At 52.2% G+C, this 21,394-nt stretch overlaps 1 protein-coding gene across 2 annotated transcripts in view; it reads right to left on the reverse strand.

The window, feature by feature from the left end:
- Positions 1 to 339: 339 nt before the first annotated feature.
- The window catches only part of LOC114676077 (SH3 domain and tetratricopeptide repeat-containing protein 1-like), a 56,283-nt gene continuing 35,228 nt past the window's right edge, over positions 340 to 21,394 (reverse strand). Inside the window, exons 2-7 of one of the 2 annotated variants that reach the window (XM_077994192.1) lie at positions 10,504 to 10,684; positions 9,177 to 9,327; positions 5,607 to 5,729; positions 4,720 to 4,876; positions 3,560 to 3,756; positions 340 to 740 (exon numbers count right to left, since the gene is read on the reverse strand). In XM_077994192.1, coding sequence (XP_077850318.1) covers positions 3,653 to 3,756; positions 4,720 to 4,855 — 240 coding nt within the window. In that variant the 5' untranslated portion in view covers positions 4,856 to 4,876; positions 5,607 to 5,729; positions 9,177 to 9,327; positions 10,504 to 10,684 and the 3' untranslated portion in view covers positions 340 to 740; positions 3,560 to 3,652. The remainder of the gene's footprint in view (positions 741 to 3,559; positions 3,757 to 4,719; positions 4,877 to 5,606; positions 5,730 to 9,176; positions 9,328 to 10,503; positions 10,685 to 21,394) is intronic. The other variant, XM_077994191.1, reaches the window with a different exon arrangement.

Genomic DNA, 21,394 nt, shown 5'->3' on the forward strand with positions numbered 1-21,394 from the left:
CCAGACACCTAACCTCTCTGTGCCTCTATTTCTTCAATGGCGAACAGGGACACTAGCAGCCCCCACATCCAGGCACAGTGGCCTGAAGGTTAAAGGCAAGGGTGGCACGAGACCTACAGCAAGAACTCTGAGCAGGGAGAGCAAGGAGCTGCCCAGAGTTCCACCACCATCTCCCCCCTGGCCGCCGAGGAAACCGAGGCTCATGATGACCTGGCCCAGGTCTGTTGGACTCACAGTTGTTCTCATCCCCAAGATCAGAGGGCTGCCACCAGGGAAGGAGATGGCCCCCAGACACAGCCCAGGAAGCACACAGGGAAGGATGCCCTGGGGACTTCGGTATGTTATTGCAAAAAAAAAACCATTTATTGCTATTTGAACCCTGCTTTCATGCCTCCATTTCCCAGAAAATGAGCCACGGGAGACACCAGGAGAGGGAGGAGACCATCCTCCTTGCACAAAACCCACTCCCTCGGATGCTGTCCTCAGCGAGGGTGGCTGGGGGCCAACCAGGGGGCCCACCCGCAGAGTGGCAGAGGAGGCAGGTTGACCCTGTGGACGTTGAGCTCTGTGGCGAAGGTCCTGGCCTTCTGGTAGAAGAAGAGCGACTTCTCACGGTCCAGGAGGAAGTTGTGGGAGATGGCGGCCGGCCGCGTGTAGATCTTCAGCTGTGCCTTCTTGTTGCCCAGGTCCACGGCGGCTGCCAGTGCCAGCTGGTAGTACCCGGCTGCATCAAACAGGTCCTGAAGGGGACAGGTCATGCTCAGCAAGAGGGGGACTTGGAGCCCGTCTTCCCAGAGGCCGTTCCTGTCTCCAGGTCATTCCACATGTCCAGCCAATGCTGGCTCACCCCATGAACCCCGAAGCCTGTGACACTGCTGTGGTCTCAGCTGCAGGAGGTGGGGACGACACTGACACCCCGGAAGCCTTCCTGACTGCCCCTACGCCCCACTCACCCCAAGTGTCCTGCCCCAGTGCCACCCTCTCTGCAGGCAGTGGCTGCTTTCCCCATGGGCTGAGGTCAGGGCAGATCCTGCCTGCTCTGAGAGTTCCATGCAGGGCCCGTGGCTCCAAGCCACAGCAGGGGCACAGCGTTGAGTGACCCAGGCTCCCCTCTGGCCCCTGTCCATGCTGACCATTTCCAGGCCCTCCACGGGACAGGCCAGGTACAAAACCATCTCACAGGTGTTCTATCTGGCAATGTTCCCTGAAATATTGACGGAGTGTGACTCCCCAGACATCCACTCCCATTTTCAATGCATCTTTGGCTCAAACTCACCATCCCTGGGTTGGGATGCCGTCTCCCAGACCTCCTCCTTGACCCTCCCATCCCCCACCCGGCTTCTCCCCAGGCGCCTCCTCCACATGGGGTCACCCAAGGGACCTCTCTAAGACCCATGCCTAGCCTGTCCCTCTACCATCTCAAGATGACTCCCAGGGCCAAGGACAAAGTCCAAGATGCAGCAGTCCATTCCCCCACTGCCCCGCCCCACACACGGCGCAGGGGCGTGAGAAGGCCCCGAGTCACCGCCACTGCTCATCCAATGCCCCTCGGCCCAGCCGAACACTGGGCTCTGTGCTGGGTGCGTGGCTGAGCCTAACGTCCTTGCTCCCAGTCTGAGGGACCTGGGAGTGAACACTGACCACACAGGGTGGCCCGGGCTGTGGCAGAGGGAAGCCCAGGAGCCTGTGGGGGGCCCAGGAGGCCCCAGACTCAGCCAGGGGTGGAAGGCAAAGGCTTCCTGAAGGGGTGGGGACATCCCAACTAAACAGGAAGGAGCCAGCCAATGCATATGTCTCTGCGTGTGCCTGTGCATGTGTCTGTGCATATGTGGGTGCCTGTGTGTCTGTGCGTGTTTGTGTGCCTGTGTGTGCGTGTCCGTGTGTGTGCCTGTGTGCATGCCTGTGTGTGTGTGCGCGCCTGTGTGTGCGTGTGCCTGTGCCCGTGTGCATTTGCGTGTGCATTTCCATGTGCCTGTAGTGTGTGCAGCAGCTAGTGAGTGGCAGGCTGAGCCAGGACACACCTAATCCTCCCTATTCCAGGGCTCGCTCTCACGTGTAGACTAAAGGGGACCCCTTTTTAGAGGCAATTGGCAAAGATGCCCATTTACCCCTGCCTCTCTGCCAGCCTTCCAGGCCCCATGCAGCCCGGCTTTTTCTCCTACTCCTCTGGGCCCTGGGTCCAGAGCCTACTATACAAGGAGGAGGGTGTAGTCTTGGAAAGACAGCCGCCCTTGGGGAATTCCAAGTGGGCCTCCCTGTGGGAAGCTGGCCTGCGCTGACAGCATAGTCACGATGAGGCCCAGAGGGCTGTGCATAGGAAGGAGGTGAAGGAGGGCTGTGCATGGGAAGGAGGTGAAGGAGGCCTCTGCCCCTCAACCCCAACCGTGGACTTTGGCCTCTCAGGTACTACTTGGCCCTTTCCTTCCTCCTGGGCAAGCGGAGTGGGTGGCAGGCTTGACCAAAAGAGATAAAGGCCTCTTCTGGGAGGCCCGTCCCCCTGGGTCCCAGGCGAGCCCCTGAGCGGTGAGCAGCGTCCCTCTGGGTCTGACACTTGGCACCTCCCTGTCTGGCTGGGACTTGGGAGGCCACAGGGACCACTTCTGACCACCAAGTGTCGCCAGCACTGGGCGGGGGCCTCCCGGGCAGCCCCAGGCCTGCGGTGGGGGATACGGGGTGGGGTCTTAGGGCTGCCCCAGCTCCTCATGTTGTTCTAAGGCCCCCAAGATCTCGGCCCCAGGACTGGAGTGCCCTGGCCCCTCAGCCCATAAGGAGCACTGACGCGGTGCCGGTGCGATGCTGAGGAGGGGCGGTGCCTGCTGGGCAGAGGGGTGGAGACACCCCAGGTCTGAGTCTGACAGTCCCAGCTCTCCACCCCTGCAGGGCTGGGGGCAGAGGGAGCACAGCACCTCCCCTCGAGACAGACCCGACCCAGCAAGGCCTCAGCCTGGCTGGCTCAGGCCCCACCGCACCTGCCCCGAGCTGGGGTTTCCCTGTCTGTGAACCCAATGGTAAGACACTGGTCCCACCCCACCCTTCCTGGGTGATGTGAAGATTCAAGGTGTCTCGGGGCTCCAGGAGGGAGTTGCTCAGTGCAGGCTGGCACCCTGGGCAGGCTTCCTAGACGAGGCGCCAGGATTTGGGTTGGATCTTGCAACGTTGATTCAATGTGAGGATGATGCCGTCCTCCGAAATGTCCTTCTCCCGACCCTGTTTTCTTTGTTAAATGCAACTTGACACTTGACTGTCAAGAATCAGCTTTGGTGTCATCTCCTCCAGGAGGGCCCCCCGACTACAATCCTCCTTCTTTACCCAGAGGACACCATTGCCCACTCATGTGTCAGCCTCCCGGGCTGAGACAGTTCTTGAGGGTGGGGCCTGGCCAGCTTGGGAGCTGGGTTGTATCTGCTGACCTTGCCGGCTCCTCCAGCCACGTGCAGAGCTCCAGGGAGGCCACTGGGCCATTCCTAAGGAAGGCTGGAACCCAGGCCTCTGGGGTCTGGGTGGAGATCCCACTCCAAGGGGGCCAGGAACACCCCAAGCCCTGCCCCTCCCCACCCACCTTCAGGTCGTAGAAGATGATGTCACCGAGCACCAGGTACACCTTCACGTAGTAGAGGGTCTCCTCGTCGAACTCTAGCGGCGAGTTGCAGAGCTACAGGACCTTGAGGTAGAAGTGCTTTGCCAGCTTGCCATGACCCAGCTGATGGTGCAGGGCGGCCAGCCGGTGGTAGGCCATGCGCTCGTTCAGCTGGTCCCCTGGGGTGCAGGCCAAAGGGGCAGGTGTGAGGACGTGGCTCCCTGGGGCAGGGAGGGCACAGGCCCCTCAGGAGCAGGTATGCAGACCCCAGGCAGCACACCTGGCTTGCCTCCAGGCACCTGCGGTCACCTGGGCAGCTCTGGCCAGTCCCTTCTGGGTTCCCAGACTCACTTTCCCATCTGCAAAGCAGAATTAATAAGGCCTGCCCCTGTCTACTGTGAGGCTTTGGCAAAGTCGGACTTGGATGGCCCAGCTCTGTGCCTACACATAGCCACCTGCCTATGCTCACTGGTTTTAACCAGGGGAGCCCAAAAGCCATGCAGTCCAGGTGCTCCCAGGCACCCCAGCTCCAGGCAACCCACAGACATAACATCCGACTCCTCCTGGGTGTGTCACAATCAGAGCCCCCTACTTTGGGGAGTCAGCTGCACACCTACTGTGTACTGGGCCACAGGGCACAAGGCGCTGGGGCATGTGGCCTGCCTAGGGTTCCCTGTCTCTGGAGGGGGACAGATGACCCTGGCACAGCACCAGGGGATGCCCGGCCTTAAGGGGCAGACTGTTGGAAGGGGAACTGGGATTTTATCAGCCAGAGAGCTGTGTGGTTGATGAGGGTGGGAAGGGTACAAGAGAAAGGGAATATGCCACTCGGCCTGGCACATACAGGGACCAACGAGATGCCTGGCATGTCTGGAAGGCAGAGGGCACACTGGGCGGCCCTTGTGGTCAGCAGCGGGAACAGGCAGAGGAAACAGAGCTCAGTCAGGCAGGGAGCTCTGCGCTGCGTGAGAGACCTCGGGCAGTGCCCCACAGCCGGACGGGGAAGCCAGTTGGGTAGATCTGCCTGCCTGGACAGGAGACCAGGAAAATCCAGCAGCTGTTTCAGCTCCTGCCCTGCAGACCTGGAGGCTGGGCTCTGGCAAAGTGTGGGTCCTGGCAGGGTGGGGGCTCAGGGGACTTACCCAGAGTGATGCTGAGTGCTAGGGCCACGTAGGCAAACTCCAAGCACTCCTGGGGATTTTCCAGTGTGGCCAGCAGTGCCACCAGCTTGTTGCACAGCTGTAGCTGCAGCGCCGCCTTGCGGTTGCCCGTAGTCATTGCCAGGGCCAGGACCCGGTCCTACCACACAGGCAGGTGGCTCAGGTTTCCCGTAGCACCCACCTTGCCCAGCGCCCTCCTCAGAGCTCAAACATGTGCTTGGAGCTTCCCACACCCCAGCTACCCCTGCACCTCCACACAGCTCTGTGCTCTGGGATAACACACAGTTCAGACACCCAAGTTGGGGGCTGAAGAATCACCTGAGGCCCATCCAGCTACACCCGGCAGCCTCAGACCCGTCTCTCCCACCTGGGCACCGGGGGTCTGACTCAGGGGAGCCAGCACTCCTCTCTGCTCTAAAAACACCACATTTATCTGTGCCCAGGGCTGAGCCACACCGTGAGCTCAGAGGAAGGGAGAAGCCATCCCACTTCCGGGTGCATGCAGACCTGGGCCTCCCACTGACATGCTGTGTGTCCTCTGACATGTCCCTGTGCCTCTCTGAGCCTCAGTTTCCTCATCTGAAAGATGGGGACAGAACTTTCCGCTCATGGTTGCTTGAGATCATCAGGTACAAGGGTAGAGCCATTGTCACATCCAGGCCCCGAGCGTTTTTCCCGGGCAGGGGCACGGTCAATATCATGCCCGGTGAGACCACTTGGAAACTAGCATGTGCATGGGTGGCCCTGCCTCCAGGTGGGAGGCCTCTGCCCTGCCACACCTGTGCCTCAGCCCTCCAGGTGCCCCCCTGAGGCCCACCCACATCAGCCCACAGGCCAGCTCACCCACATCAGCCCACAGGCCAGCTCACCCGGTAGAAGGACACAGCTTTCTCCCGCTCCCAGGCCCCACTGACGAAGATGTCTCCAGCTGCCTCAAACAGCTCCAGCCCCAGGTTGGGGTCGCCTGTGTACAGGAACACATTCTGTGCCACCTGAAAGGAGACAGAAGTTCCCTCAAGACCCACACCTGGTGAGGTAGCCACGCCCACCTTTTCCAGCCTCCTTCCTCTCACACACTACAGGTACACCTGAGCATTTTTCAGACCCTGTGCATTAGGGCTGCCCCCACCACTGGCATGAGGACAATGAACTGATGCACCTGAGTGCCAGGAGATGACTGAGCAGCTGCAGCCCAGGAGCCCGACACCTGTGAATCCTACCACCAGGGCTAGCCGTAGCCCACTCCCCCTGCACTCAAACCAGTCTCCGTGGCCCCCAGATTGCTGGGAGCCCATCCCCTGGCTCCTTTCTGCGTTGCCACATCCCTGCCACATCAACAGTGTTTGTGGGTGGGCCTGGTCCCCTCTTGGCCATGAGCTCTTGATCCCTCTCCTCAGCTCAAGGAGGTATACAGCAGGTGCTCAGTAATGAAAGCTTCACCAGGCTTGTGGGCTTCACAATTTGTTCCAGATCACACTGTGTTTGGGAAAGCCTCTGAAAACAGCCACTATGATAGATTCATTTTGTAAGGAAATGTGCCACCTGGTGCTTGGAGCAAGTTCTTCTGTGTGTTAACTGAGTGGTCACATTATTTGAGCATGTGCTGTATTTGAGCAGGTGCTGGGCACTGTGAGGGGCCGCGCCTCTGCCCTCAGGGAGAAGATGCTGGCCACTGGGGGAGGATATGAGGGAACCAGTTGGAGGGAGGAAAAAGGCACACAACAGGTGCTCAGCAGTGGCTTAGGAATGAGTGGATGGATGGATGAATGGATGAGGAGATGTAGACACATGGATGGATGGATGAGTGTGTAGATAGATTAATGCTGGGATGGATGGATGGATGGATGGATGGATGGATGGATGGATGGATGGACGGACGGACGGGTGGGTGGATGGATGGGTGGATGGGTGGATGGATGGATGGATGGATGGATGGATGGATGGATGGATGGATGGGTGGAATGATGTGTGTATGTCTGTATGTATGTATGGGTGGGTAGATAATGTATGGATGGGTGGAGGGTAGATGATGTATGTGCATATGGATGGATAGATGGTGGATAGATGAATGTATGGATAAACAAACTGACAGATAGATGAATGGAGGGATGGATTAATAGGTAGATTGGTGGGTGGATGGATGAATGATGGATGGATGGACGAACAGTGAATGGATGGATGGGAGAAAGGATGGATGATGGAAGGATGGATGGATGGATGAATGGATGATGGATGGATGGAAGGATGAACAGGTGGATGGATGGATGATGGAAGCATGGATGGATGATGGAAGCATGGATGGATGATGGATGGATGGATGAATGGATAAAAGGATATGTGGATGGATGATGGATGGATGGAAGGATAAACAGGTGAATGGATGGATGATGGAAGGATGAACAGACAGATGGATGGAACAACAGGTGAATGGATGGATAGACGGGTGAATGGATGGATAAAAGGATGGGTGAATGATGGATGGATGAATGGACAGATGGATGGACAGATGGATGGATGAATGGACAGATGGATGGATGATGGATGGATGGATGGATGGATGGATGGATGATGGATGGATGAACAGATGAATGGATGGATGATGGAAGGATGGATGGATGAATGGATAAATGGATAGATGGATGAATGATGGATGGATGAACAAGAGGTGAGTGGATGGTTGATGGAAGGATGGATGGATGACAGATGGATATATGGATGAATGGATAAATGGATGAATGGATAAATGGATGAATGGATAAATGGATGAATGGATGAATGATGGATGAATGGTGGATGGATGAATGGTAGATGGATGGAAGGATGAACAGGTGGATGGATGGAAGGAGGAACAGGTGAATGGATGGTTGATGGAAGGATGAATGGACGGATGGATGGATGAACAGGTGAATGGATGGATAGACAGGTGAATGGATGGATGATAAATGGATGGATGATAAAAGGATGGATGATAAAAGGATGGATGGATGAATGGACAGATGGATGGATGATGGCTGGATGGATGATGGATGGGTGGATAAATGGATGGATGGATGGATGATGGATAGATGGAAGGATGAACAGATGAATAGATGGATGATGGAAGGATAGATGATGGAAAGATGGGTGGATGATGGAAGGATGGATGGATGGATGAATGGATAAATGGATGGATGGAAGGATGAACAGGAGGTGAGTGGATGGATGATGGAAGGATAGATGGATGATAGATGGATGGATGGATATATGGATGAATGGATAAATGGATGGATGGATGGATGAATGATGGATGGATGGAAGGATGAACAGGTGAATGGATGGATGATGGAAGGATGGATGGATGAATGGACGAACAGGTGGATGGATGGTGGCTGAATGAATGGATGATAAAAGAATGGATGAATGATGGATGGACGAATGGATGGATGGATGGATGGACGATAGATGGATGAATGGAAGGATGAACAGGTGAATGGAAGGATGAACAGGTGAATGGATGTATGATAGAAGGATGGATGGATGGATGGAAGGATGAGCAGGTGAGTGGATGAATGATGGAAGGATGGATGGATGATGGATAGATGGAAGAATGAACAGGTGAATGGATGACGGAATGATGGAAGAATGGACGGAGAGATGGATGAACAGGTGAATGGATGGATGGATGATAAAAGGATGGATGATGAATGAATGGATGGATGGATGGACAGCTGAATGAAAGCATCATGGATGGATGGAAGATGGTTGGATGGATAATGGAAAGACGGATGGAAGGATGGATGGAAGGATGGACGAACAGGTGAATGGATGGACGAAGAGGTGAACAGAAGCATGATGGATGGATGGATGGATAGAAGGATGAACAGTTGGATGGATGATGGAAAGATAGATGGAAGGATGGATGGATGGACGAACAGGTGAATGGATGGATGGACAGGTGAATGGATGGATGATAAAAGGATGGATGGATGATAGATGGATGGATGGACGGAGGGATGGATGGATGGACGGAGGGATGGATGATGGATTGATGGATGGATGCGTGGAAAGACAAATAGGTGAATGGATGGATGATGGAAGGATGGAAGGATGGATGGATGGATGATAGATGGATAGATGGAAGGACCCACAGGTATATGGGAAGATGATGGAAGAATGGATGGATGATGGATGGATGGATGGAAGGATGAGCAGGTAAACAGATAGATGATGGAAGGATGAATGGATGGGTGGATGGACAGGTGAATGGATGGATAGACGGGTGAATAGATGGATGAGAAAAGGATGGATGAATGATGGATGGATGGATGGATGGATGGATGGATGGACAGATGGATGGATGGATGGATGAACAGGTAAATAGATGATGGAAGGATGAATGGATGGGTGGATGGACAGAGAGTGAACAGCACAGGGGTCCTCCTGCATCCCTTGCCACTCACCTGGATGTACAGGTCCACCAGCTCGCTCTGCTGCAGGCTGTAATAGATCTTCCCTGCTTGCAGCCAGGCACGCGCCTCCTTCTCTTTCTTCTGAAGATCAATGAAAATCCCCAGACTTCATTTAGTGTAGTCCAGAGTGGATTTGTAGGCCCTGGAATCAGACACAGGTGTCAGAACAAGGGCTTTCATCCTCCTGGAACCAGTCTGCCTCCTCCTGTGGGTCTGGTGACAGATGAATCTGGAATGTGCGGACTGGGAACGGCCCTCTTGTGTGTGCAGTGTTCTGCCCTTCCCAAGCTGCTAGGAGGGCCAGGGTGAACACACACAGCATGGAAAAGATGAAGGACATCCTTCTGAGGGAATTGAGCATCATGCTGCCCTGTAGCAGGAGGAGTGTGCTAGTCCATCTCCCCTGCCTCCCAGACATGGCCTGTGTCTTCTCCACACGCACCAGGAGCCGTTAGTGTTCAGAGGCTATCTGGGCCGATGGTTCTCAAGGTGTGCAGGTATCACAGTCACCCGGAGGCCTGTCCCTATAGCTTGCTGGCCCTGCCCACAGAGCTTCCGGCTCCACAGGCCTGGGGCAGGCCCTAGAACTCCCACTTGCCACAGGCTCCTAGGTGACATAGATGCTGCTCTGCTGGTCCAGGGACTACACTTTGAGAAGCATGGCTCTAGCACACTGGCCCATTTTCCTTCTGTGAACCTGAGACCAAGACTGGAGCCAGTCTCCCAGGTCCCCATGGAATCTGGCTCCTTCCCTGCTCTCTCAGTAAGTCCGACACTCGAGGGGGTGTGACTGCAGCAATGTCACTGGGCCCTGTGGGTGGGGTGGCCAGGGCCATGGTTACCCCACCAGGTCAGGATGCTTGGGGGAAGCCGAGTAGGCCACATATGGGATGTGAGACCTTGAAACCCTGCCCCAGGGAAGCAGGTGACACAACTGGCTCTGTCTTCTGTGGGAGAGAAGCCACAGGTGGCTGCTGTGGTCACATTTAAGGGGACAGATGAAGGCCAGGAGTGAAGATTCAGGGCAGGCAGAGGTCAGATGACAAAAGCCACCATAGTAGGAAGAACAGCCCAGAGTGCACGTACTGCCTCTGCTGGGGTGGAGATGACCTTTGACCCAACAAGGGAGGCTCAAGCTGGGACTCACGGGCCAGCAGCAGCCCTGGAACGACCCCAGGCCCACCAGCTCAAAGCATCTGATGCCAAGGAACCAAATGATCAAAAGGAGAGGGGCTGCTAGGGTCCTGGGCCAGCTTTCTTGTGCCCCCCTCCCTGCCCTGCCCGTCCCCACCTCCACCACCGCAAAGCCAGCCCTTACCGCTCGGTACCCAGGGACAGGTAGAGCTGACTGATGGTCTCCAGGGGCTGCCCCTCCAGCACCTTGTCGGCCACCTTGCGGGCCAGGGAGAGCTGGAGCTCATGGTAGATGACACACTGGGCCTCGCTGGGCATGACGGTGCCGTAGAAGTAGCACAGCCGCTGGACGGCCCACAGCTGGCCTGGGCAGAAGACAAAATGGAAGATGTTAGTCTCCCAGCGTCGAAGCGAGGCTGGCTGGGCTCGGAGGCCCCTGCGCCATGCTTGCCTCTTTCACACCTCTGTGAGCCTGGGCCCCATAGGTGGGGAGACTGAGCACAGACAGGCCATGCACCCATTTCAGGACAGATTCCGAACACACAGTCACATGGGCACACCTTGGTGCAGATGCTCATGGTAGAGGCCGGCCTTCTTTACAACTCCCAGGGCCGAGGTCCTGGCCAGGCTCGGCCCCTGCACCAGGCCATCTATTTCTGCTTCACAAAGCCTCTCTGGCCAGGACCACGGCCGCCTTCAGCCTGAGCTGATGAGGCCAGGGGCACAAGTAGCCCCTGTCGCAGATGGAACCCTGAGAGAGCAAAGCCAAGCGTCATGTCTGCCACATACGGCATCATGTTGGGGGAACGGGGTTCAAAGCTGGGCCCTGGCGGTGGAAAGCTTCTGATTTTCTAGTGCCAGAAACATTCCGGAGATTAACACAAGAAACCAGGTACGCCGAATGGACATCTGTTACACACACCACCCAACAACAGCTGAATACACAGTCCTCTCGAGCACCCATGGGACATTCCCCATGACAGACCATGTGCCAGGCCACAAAATGAGCCTCAGTGAATGGAGAAGGTCTGAGACCAAAGCAGAGGTGTTCTTCAGCTGTACTGGCATGAAACTGGAAATCAACAGTGAAGGAAATGTGAGAAATTCAAAAATATGTGGAAATTACACACTCCTAAACAACCAGTGAGTCAAAGAGACCATCAGGGAAACTGAAAACTAATTTGAGAAGAATGCAAACAAATGCACAGCCCGGGCCAGCGCGGTGGCTCACGCCTGTCATCCCAGCACTGTGGGAGGCCGAGGCGGGAGGATCGCTTGAGTCCAGGAGTTTGAGAACAGCCTGGGAAACATGGTGAAATCCCGTCTCTATAAAAAAATAAAATATAAAAATTAGCCGGGTAGGGTGGTGCACGTCTGTAATCCCAGCTACTCGGGAGGCTGAGGCATGAGAATGGCTTGAACCTGGGTAGAAGTTGCAGTGAGCCAAGATTGCACCACTGCACCCCACCCTGGGCAATAGAGCAAAACTCTGTCTTTAAAAAAAAAAAAATAGCACAGTGTACCAAAAATTCCAAGATGCAGCTAAGGCAGTGCTGAAAGGGAAATTTATAACTGTAAATGTCTACATTCAAAGAAAGAAGAAAAATCTCAAATCAAAAACCTAACCTTCCACCTTGAGAAACTAGAAAAAGAATGAACTAAACCCAAAGCAAATAAAAGGAAGAAAATAATAAACATGAGAGTGGAAATGGGAAGTAAAAATACAGAGAATGGAAAAACAAAAGAGATAATCAACAGAACCAAAAGTGGGTTTTTTGAAAATAATAACAAAATTGACAAATCTTTCACCAGACTGACCAAGAAAAGAAAGAGGGACACAAATGACTGAAATCAGAGACTGAGCACCATGGCTCACGCCTGTCATCCCAGCGCTTTGTGAGGCCGAGGTGGAAGGATCACTGAGGCCAGCATTCAAGACCAGCCTGGGGGAACATGATGAGACCCCATCTCTAATAAAAAGAAATAAATAAAAAATTAAAAACCCAAGTTTCTAAAATGAGAAATGAAAGAGGAAACATTATTGCCAACCTGACAGAAATAAAAGGATTCCATGAAAACACTACGAACAACTCTACACCAACAAATCAGACCATCTAGACACAACAGCCAAACTCCTAAAATGACACAAACTACCAAAAATGACTCAAAAATGACCCCAAGTAAGCATGTGGGGTATCAGCCCCGCCCTCGGTCTCCTCGACCGTTCAGCGCAGGGTGGGGAGATAGGGAAGCATGATCCCCGTTCCCTGGCCTGCATTTCCAAGTCTGAATCCCCCAGCACCCTGGGGAGGGCCTCGTAGGAGGAGGTGCCACAGGCTATTGTGCCAGGAGCCACGGGAGGCTGCAGTGGGGGTTGGGGCGCTGGATTCCTGGAGGGTCTCCTTCCAGTCAAAGAATGCCCCTGGGGAAGAAGCCTGGGTCTGAACCTCCCAACCCTCCTTGGGCAGATGTGTGGGACCGGGGCCCCTTCACACGGTCCTTCCCAAAATCTCATCCCTCCTAGGGCCAGGAGTGGGTGCCAGGCCTGTGCTGGGAAATGGGCAGATTTGGCCACAGCCCCTGGGGCTCTGGTCCAGGCCACAGGAGGCAGCTCTGAGTGGTCTCACGATGCCATGACAAAGCGCTGCAAGGCAGAGGGGACCCACAACAGTATCCCTTGTCTCGGCCATTTCCCTGGACTCAACTTCCTCATCTATCCTCTGCGGCCTAGATTTCGGACAGCCCTGCCCACCTACTGTCCATTCACTGCTCAGTCTGCAGTGACTATTGGATAGCACTCCATGGCTCCCCAGTGCTCTTGGGGAAAAGGCCAAGCCACAGCCTGAGGCCCCAGGCCCTGCTTAGCTCTCCAGAAGAGCTTCTCACCATCCAGCACCCAACCCACGCACTCCTAACTCTGCACCTCCCTGCATAAGCCCTGCTCACTCACCCCCGCTCACACCCCACTTATCCCCGCTCACACTTCTGCTCACTCACCCCAATCACACCTCCGCTCACTCACCCCCACTCACTCATCTCCACTCACACTCCCGCTCACTCACCCCATCACACCTCCGCTCACTCACCCCCACTCATCTCCACTCACACTCCCGCTCACTCACCCCCATCACACCTCCGCTCACTCACCCCCACTCAGTCATCCCCGCTCACACTCCTGCTCACTCACCCCCATCACACCTCCACTCACTCACCCCCACTCACTCATCTCCACTCACACTCCCGCTCACTCATCCCCACTCACTCACCACCGCACCCCACTCATCCCAGCTCACACTCCTGCTCACTCACTCCCATCACACCTCTGCTCACTCACCCCCACTCACTCATCCCTGCTCACTCACCCCCATCACACCTCCGCTCACTCACCACCACTCACTCATCCCCGCTCACACTCCCGTTCGCTCACCCCCACTCACTCACCCCCACTCACTCACCCCCACTCAATCACCCCCACTCACTCACCGCCGCTCACACCCCCTTCATCCCCGCTCACTCACCCCCACTCGCTCACCCCTGCTCACACCCCACTCATTCCCGCTCACACTCCCACTCTCTCACCCCCATCACACCTCCACTCACTCACCCCCACTCACTCATCCCCGCTCACTCACCCCCACTCACTCACCACCACTCACCCCCACTAGCTTATCCCTGGTCCTTCACACAGGCTACACCACCAGCCCCTCCCCCACCACCTATTACTTGACTAAATCCTCTCAACCCTCTGGTCCCAGACTAAGAGTCTTCCCTAACCCGGGGCCAAGTGCTGCCCCGCCATCACGCCACTCACCCTTTTGTGGCTTCTCTGGCCTAAAGCTCACATTCTCACGCTCAGTCCCTGCCACCCGAGGACCCCACAAGCCCCATTTATGGGTGGGGCCTGGCACACACTGCACAACGAGCTGCTTTTGCATGAACTGCTCTGCGGCTTTGGGCAATCACCCGCCCCATGTCCTCTGTGAAGTGGGATGACAGGTGCGCAGGCTGCCAACACACCAAGCAGATAACACGGGCACAAGAACCGGCGTTCAGGGCCTGGCTCATGGAGGGGCCCCAAGTCCCAGCTCAGCAGAGCCTGTCTTGATCCCAGGGTTATGGCTAGGGATTCCCAGCATGCAGGACTTTCCGTGCTCAAGGCAGCATGGTCCCTGGGCAAAGTGGGAAGAGCTGGCTGCCCCAGTAGGGCAGAGGGCCTGGCCCTGCGTGGGAACCGCCTGTCTCCAGGGCGCTTGCCAACATCTGCTGCTGGCCATGACTCAGCACTTTCGATGGTAGAAAAACCACCACTTGTTTCTGAATCACAAACCCCAGGTGTGCCCTGACGCGAGTGGCCCCGGAAGGCGCACAGGAGGAACCGGGGCACTCACTCTCCACAAGGCCCATCTCCACAGCGACCAGAAGGGCCCACTCATAGTAGCCCTTGCCCTGCTGGGCCGGACCCTGGTGGGTGCAGAGGTGGCCCAGCTGCAGGAGCACGTGGGTGAAGTCCCGGCCACACTCCCTGCAGGGCAGCCTCGAGAACAGCCTCACGGCCTCCAGGAGGTGGTGCTGGGCCAGCCTGCTGGCACCCGCGTGCAGACATAGGGTCCCGAAGTTGGCCAGCACCACTGCCTGGTTCCTCCGCTGGCCCAGGTCCTGAGCCACCCGCAGGGTACGGTAGTAGCCCTAGGCTGCCTGTCTCATCTGGCCCAGCAGGGCAAGGGCTACTATGCCTTCAGAGCCACGTCTCTCTCTTGTCATCTAACCCATTTAAACTCTCCTTTCAAACTATATGCCAGACCTAACCACTTCTCACCTTTCTCATCATTTCCAACCAGGTCCAGCCCTCATCAGAGCGCTCTGGGTTACTGCAAAAGCCTCCCAATCGCCAGGCACAGTGGCTCATGCTTGTAATCCCAGTACTTTGGTAGACCAAGGCAGGTGGATCATCAGAGGTCAGGAGTTCAAGACCAGCCTGGCCAACATGGTGAAACCCCTCTACTAAAAATACAAAAAATTAGCCAAGCATGGTGGTGGGTGCCTGTAATCCCAGCTATTCGGGAGGCTGAAGCAGGAGAATCACTTGAACACAGAAGGCAGAGGTTACAGTGAGCCGAGATCGTGCCATTGCACTCCAGCCTGGGTGACAAGAGCAAAACTCCATCTCAGAAGGTTTAAAAAAAAAAAAAAAAAAAGCCTCCCAACCTACCTCTCTCCTTCCACCTTTCACCCTGCCCTGCATTCTACCTTCCACTCTCAAACATTTCAGAAAAAAAAAAAAAATTATATCCACAGAGAGAGAAAGAGAAAGTGCAAATGGGGTAAAATGTTTGGGGAATCTGAGGGAAGAGTATATGGGAATTCTCTGTACTATTTTTGCAACTTTTCCATAAGTCTAGATTATTTTGAATTCAAGAGTTAAACAAAGAAAAAACAAAAACCAAAACAAAAACAAAACACTATCTCCCTTTGTGAATCCATCCTGTCTTTCCCCTGGCAACTGAAGGACACTCTCAACTAAGCACATCTATTTTTTCATGAACACTAAAAGAACCCTTGACTAGTTTTGACTTTCTGTGCTTGGCAGTAGAATTTCATATATATGTGTGTGTGTACATATATGTGTGTGGTGTGTGTGTATATACAGAAAGGGAGAAATATATATGTGTATATATATATAAATATATTGTAAATTTACAATGGTAATGTGTATACATATAAATATATGTGTGTGTGTAGATATATATAATACATACCCCATAGCCTGTCCTTAACCAGTTCTAAACTTAGTCGGAAAAACACATACCTAAGCAGAGAATTTCAAAATAATATGATGAACATTTTGATAGAGGGATGTGTTGCTATGGAACATGCTGCTAAGACACAAAACCTCCTAGATGGGGCAAAGAATGAACGAAGTTTTGCACCTATAGGCACCCCCTCTGATATCCCCTCAAACGTTTATATTTATATGCATTTGTTTCCCCCAGGACCCCCGTTTCATAAGGGTTAGTCCTAGAGCCTAGCAAGTTCCTACTACAGCTGGCACACATATGCCATTCAAGAAACAGTGGCTGAGTGAATGACGAGTTAAGAACCATTTGTCAGCCAGTGCTCAGTAATACAAAATGCACTGGTATGCAAATTATATTTTTGTTGAAAGCAAGGGCAGGATCACAAATTATCTTTCCAGAGAGAGCAAACCTCAAAAGCTTCTTTACCCTACTAAAGCACGTTATAAGAAGCTCCCCTTATATAAAAGAAAACCTCCTCATTCGTTATCAATGGCATGGAAACCTAATAAGCCTTCACCTCTGATGACATCTCTTCCATCCCCAGGGCTAGAAGAAGGAGGTTCCGGAAACCCTGGTAGTTGTGAAGGTGGCTCCCAGCTCTGACAGTCTTGAACCCTGTGGGTGCGGGGGTCACACAGCAGAAGAACAACAGAGGGAAGCATCATCAGGCTTTGAATATGTTTGAACCAGAGATGGCAAATAGGCTGCAGCCAACTGAAAACACCAGAGATTCATGGTGGCCACCTGAGGGGTTGTGCTCTTAAAAAACAAAAATTAAAATTAAAAATTAAAAAATTAAAAAAGGAAGGGGTCAAGAATCCATCAGGTCTGACTGAGATGTGTATCAGTGACTAACACCCCATATGGCAAAAGTACTCCGGTGCGCTTTGGGTACTCACAGCTTCAGCAGTATTCAAAGGCGTGTGCTTCCCTAAGACTAAGCCACGGGAATACCCCCAGCAACAATGCCAGGAGAAATGTCTAACATGGATTTGGCTAGAAATACAGTTGTCTTTAACAAATTAACACTGAATAAATCCTGACTTATTAGAGCCTGCGAGAATGACATTCTCAATGATAACAGTTATCACTACAATCTCCAAACATCTGCGATCCTGCGAGGAGGAACTGTGACAGCGCAGGCCACGTGTCCAGACTGCTTCCCAGACTGCCTGTTACAGAATAAAAGAAATGAAACCCCCCCTAAGAATGTCTTCACTCACATTTAGCCAGTTGTTCCTTTGTGTGCATCTCTGTGCTAAAATGGCCATTCTTCCCCACAGCCTGAAGTCATACGCTAAAATAAATGAGACTCACATGAAGCCAGAAATGTGCAGATGCCAAGGAAACCAACACAAACAAAATGGGCTGGAGAGTGTGGCCAGGAGGATGGTACTTCCCAGGAAGCAATTACTTCATCTCTGCCCATGAAGCAGGCAGCTGTCACTGTCCCCCAGGCCCACGCCAGCCACTCGAAGTAGGTTCTAACCAAACTACCTCCAACAATCAACATAAATACACCACACAATTGGCTTCTGAAAGGACACCTTGCAACCAACAAGAAACTGCTAGCACAACTTTGAAAAACTGTGCAACTAAAATCCTTGGAAAGGGATCAACACTGCCACATTTTGACTCAAATACTGTTTCGTGGTAGCACTGCAATAATTCACTGAAACAAAAGAATGAATGAGGAACATTATATAAATGAATATAAAAGAATGAATGAAGAATGAACATTATATAAATGAATGTTTATATAGGAATCAGAGGAAGCATGACTAATCATTTAAAGAAATAGGTCAAGAAACTGCTAGGTTCAGATGCTACCGTGAGACACTGTCAGGGCCTTAGGCAAATTCACTTCTCTTGGTCCTGTTTCTAGGTTCATCAAAAATCAGCTTCGGATTAGGGAATCTGTTGCTTTCCAATGCCTTCCTTCTGCGATTCCAGCCCAGATTTTAGGACTGCTCTCCCACTTGGTATATGAAAGCACTTTCTATGTATAATAGCAAGAGTACATTTCTGTGTTGAATGCGGTTTGGGACCTACTCTATGAGGCAGAATATCATCATATAATTTTAAGCATGACAACAAGACACATTCTAGATAAGGATAACACATAAGGCGTGGCCATACACCTGTGCGTGCCTGGCAGGGAGATGGGGAAGTCTCATTTAATGAAGCCGGGGTGCCTGTTGCACCTTAACATCCTCAGTCCACATCAAGTTCACAACGTCCTTCTGACATCAAACCACAGGTATCACATACTTTTCCATACTTTCCACCCAAGATTAAAATATGCAGAGCACCGTGATAAACACACCTCCATCCCCAGCATGTGGGCTCACATTCTGTAGAATTACATACTTTCGGGGCAAAATGGTGACCAGGTTGTAGCGGCAAGCAAGACTGGGCTCCGTGGGGACAGCAGGCCCTGCAGCAGCCATCACTCCTGTCGCCACAGTCTGATGCAGCTGCAGAGAAGCTGTGGCTGAGGCCATTCACTTTGTGAGAGAACCGCACAGGAGGGAAAAGGTAGGGAAGGTAGGGAAGAGGGCAATGTCAGGCTTCTGAGCCCAAGCCAAGCCATCGCATCCCCTGTGACTTGCACATATATGCCCAGATGGCCTGAAGTAACTGAAGAATCACAAAAGAAGTGCAAATGCCCTGTCCCGCCTTAACTGATGACATTCCACCACAAAAGAAGTGAAAATGGCCGGTTCTTGCCTTAAGTGATGATATTATCTTGTGAAATTCCTTTTCCTGGCTCATCCTGGCTCAAAAAGCTCCCACACTGAGCACCTTGTGACCCCCACTCCTGCCCACCAGAGAACAACCCCCCTTTGACTGTAATTTTCCTTTACCTACCCAAATCCTATAAAACGGCCCCACCCTTATCTCCCTCCACTGACTCTCCTTTAGGACTCAGCCCGCCTGCACCCAGGTGATTAAAAAGCTTTATTGCTCACACAAAGCCTGTTTGGTGGTCTCTTCACACGGACATACATGACAGGCAGGTGCAGAGCCAGGGAAGGATCTGTGATGAGAACAGAAAGGAATGCGCCTCCCTGTACACACACTCGGATTTTATGACAATGTGGGTAGGGGGCTGAACTGGATGCCTGAGAACATTCCTCCAAGTTCCTTTGCTGATTTTCTAAATATTGGTGTAAAATCTGAATTCAGAAAATTTTTTTAAATCGCTTCAATCAACATCTTTGTCTGGTGCTCAGCATCAGGTCTACATGATTATCTAGAAAACCAACTTCAGTTCTAAGGCTCACGTCCTCCTACAGTGTCCCAGGGATTTTACAAGGGAACGCACCTCTCATTCGCATCAAGAACACACACAACTACCATTAAATAAATGCTTAATTTGCTTACACAATTTTTTAAACACCCAGATTTGAAATACAATAAAGAAGACAACTTTTTGATAGCTCTGCTTGCCAACTGGGAACTGCAGGTGGAGAAAATAACCTGCCATGATTTCTAACCAGTCAACCACCTGTCTTCCCTGGCTGCAGTAGGAGCAATCTTTCTGAGCTCAGGATGAAAAAGAACCCAGCTGGTTAAGGGACAGATAATCATCAGTTCTCAGCAGGCCTCCCAGGAATCCCCATGTGATACGTAGAAGTAAAAAGCTATCAATGACCAAGCATCTGGACGCTTATCCCACCTTGCCATCTGCTTCTCCTGCCATGCAAATATAAAATTAATAAGCCTGCTATTAGAGAACAGAGTTGGTGCTGCATCTGTCTTCCTAAAATTACGGATAATTACCAGCCCACAATGGCTTCTAATCAGATTTGAGTGGTCCCTTAGACAGGAAGCTAAAGTGCCTCAGCCCTAAACTGAGAAGAAAACAGAAACTGGAATGTTCTAGGTTTGATTTTTTCCCCCTTGTTCTAAAGTTGCTGTTCCCAAATCTCCTTCTACTGTCTTGTTTATAAAATGTATGAGAAACAGGGAAATTAAAAGACACTATAGAAATGGCCACTTTTTCTAGGTACAAACTTCGTTAACATGATTTTCAGTTGCTGGGCTTTTTCTCCACAAACTGTGAGCCTGGAGTACATTTTTCTCCCTCGTGGTTACACATTCAGAGTCAGGGAAAGTGGCTTTAGCAGTAAAGAGGGGAGTGCAGTGAGAAGTGACTGGGCACTGAGAAGGGCAGACAGGGACTCTACCTCGGTGTCCTGCAGCATTCCTGGGCCTCGGCCTTTACTTTTCTATCTGAACAAGGGATCTAAAGGCCCGTGATTCTAGGCCACGACAGCTCTTCATACACACATACGCAAATATCACACGCCTATGTGAAAAGCTGTGACACTTGGCTGATTCCCTGAAGAAGTTATCTTGTATCATTTCTACTCAAGTACTCCACCTCCTTCCAGACAAGTATCTGAGGATGATGGGCTATCCCACAGCAATGTGTGTAACCTCTCCTGCTTATGATCCCTGTTCACATAGCATTTTCCAAAAGCATTTGGTGTGAAGTGACAGAAGAAAGAAGAAGAAGGTTCTTTTAGCCCATTCATTCATTCATTCATTCATTCAACAAATATTGACTGACTACGTGCCAGGCACTGGTGATATAACAAGGAACATATATATTTTTGTAGGTAGAGACAGACAACCAAAAAGTATGTTAAAGAGTGATCAATGCTGTAGAGGAAAATACACCAGGAAACAGGAAAGAAGAATACCCCTAGCCACCCTACACTGGGGTGATGCCAGCGTTACAAAATGGAAACAGCGGCCTGGCACGGTGGCTCACACCTGTAATCTCAGCTCTTTGGGAGACTGACGCAGGCAGATCATCTGAGTTCAGGAGTTCAAGATCAGCCTGACCAATACGGCAAAACTCTGTCTCTACTAAAAACATAAAAATTAGCTGGAGGTGGTGGCACACACCTGTAATCCCAGTTACTCAGGAAGCTGAGGCACAAGAATCACTTGAACCTGGGAGGCAGAGGTTGGAGTGAGCCGAGGTCGCGCCACTGCACTCCAGCCTGGGTGACAGAGCAAGACTCTGTCTCAAAAACAGTAAAAATAAAAATAAAATGTAAACAGAGAATAAGATACCAAAAGAAAGAATGTGAACGATTAATTGTAACAAAAGCCTTTGTAAGCTGATACTTTCCTTCCTGGATCCTTGTACCTTACAAATGGAAAAAAACGGTGGGTAGGGGTAGCATCAAAATGATGGTGATGTTTTAAGATGGCTTTGGGTTTCAGATGTCTGACAGCCATACTTGAAAGGACACAAAGATA

Source organism: Macaca mulatta, chromosome 2 (assembly GCF_049350105.2).
Source record: "Macaca mulatta isolate MMU2019108-1 chromosome 2, T2T-MMU8v2.0, whole genome shotgun sequence".
NCBI classification, from domain to species: Eukaryota; Metazoa; Chordata; class Mammalia; order Primates; family Cercopithecidae; genus Macaca; species Macaca mulatta.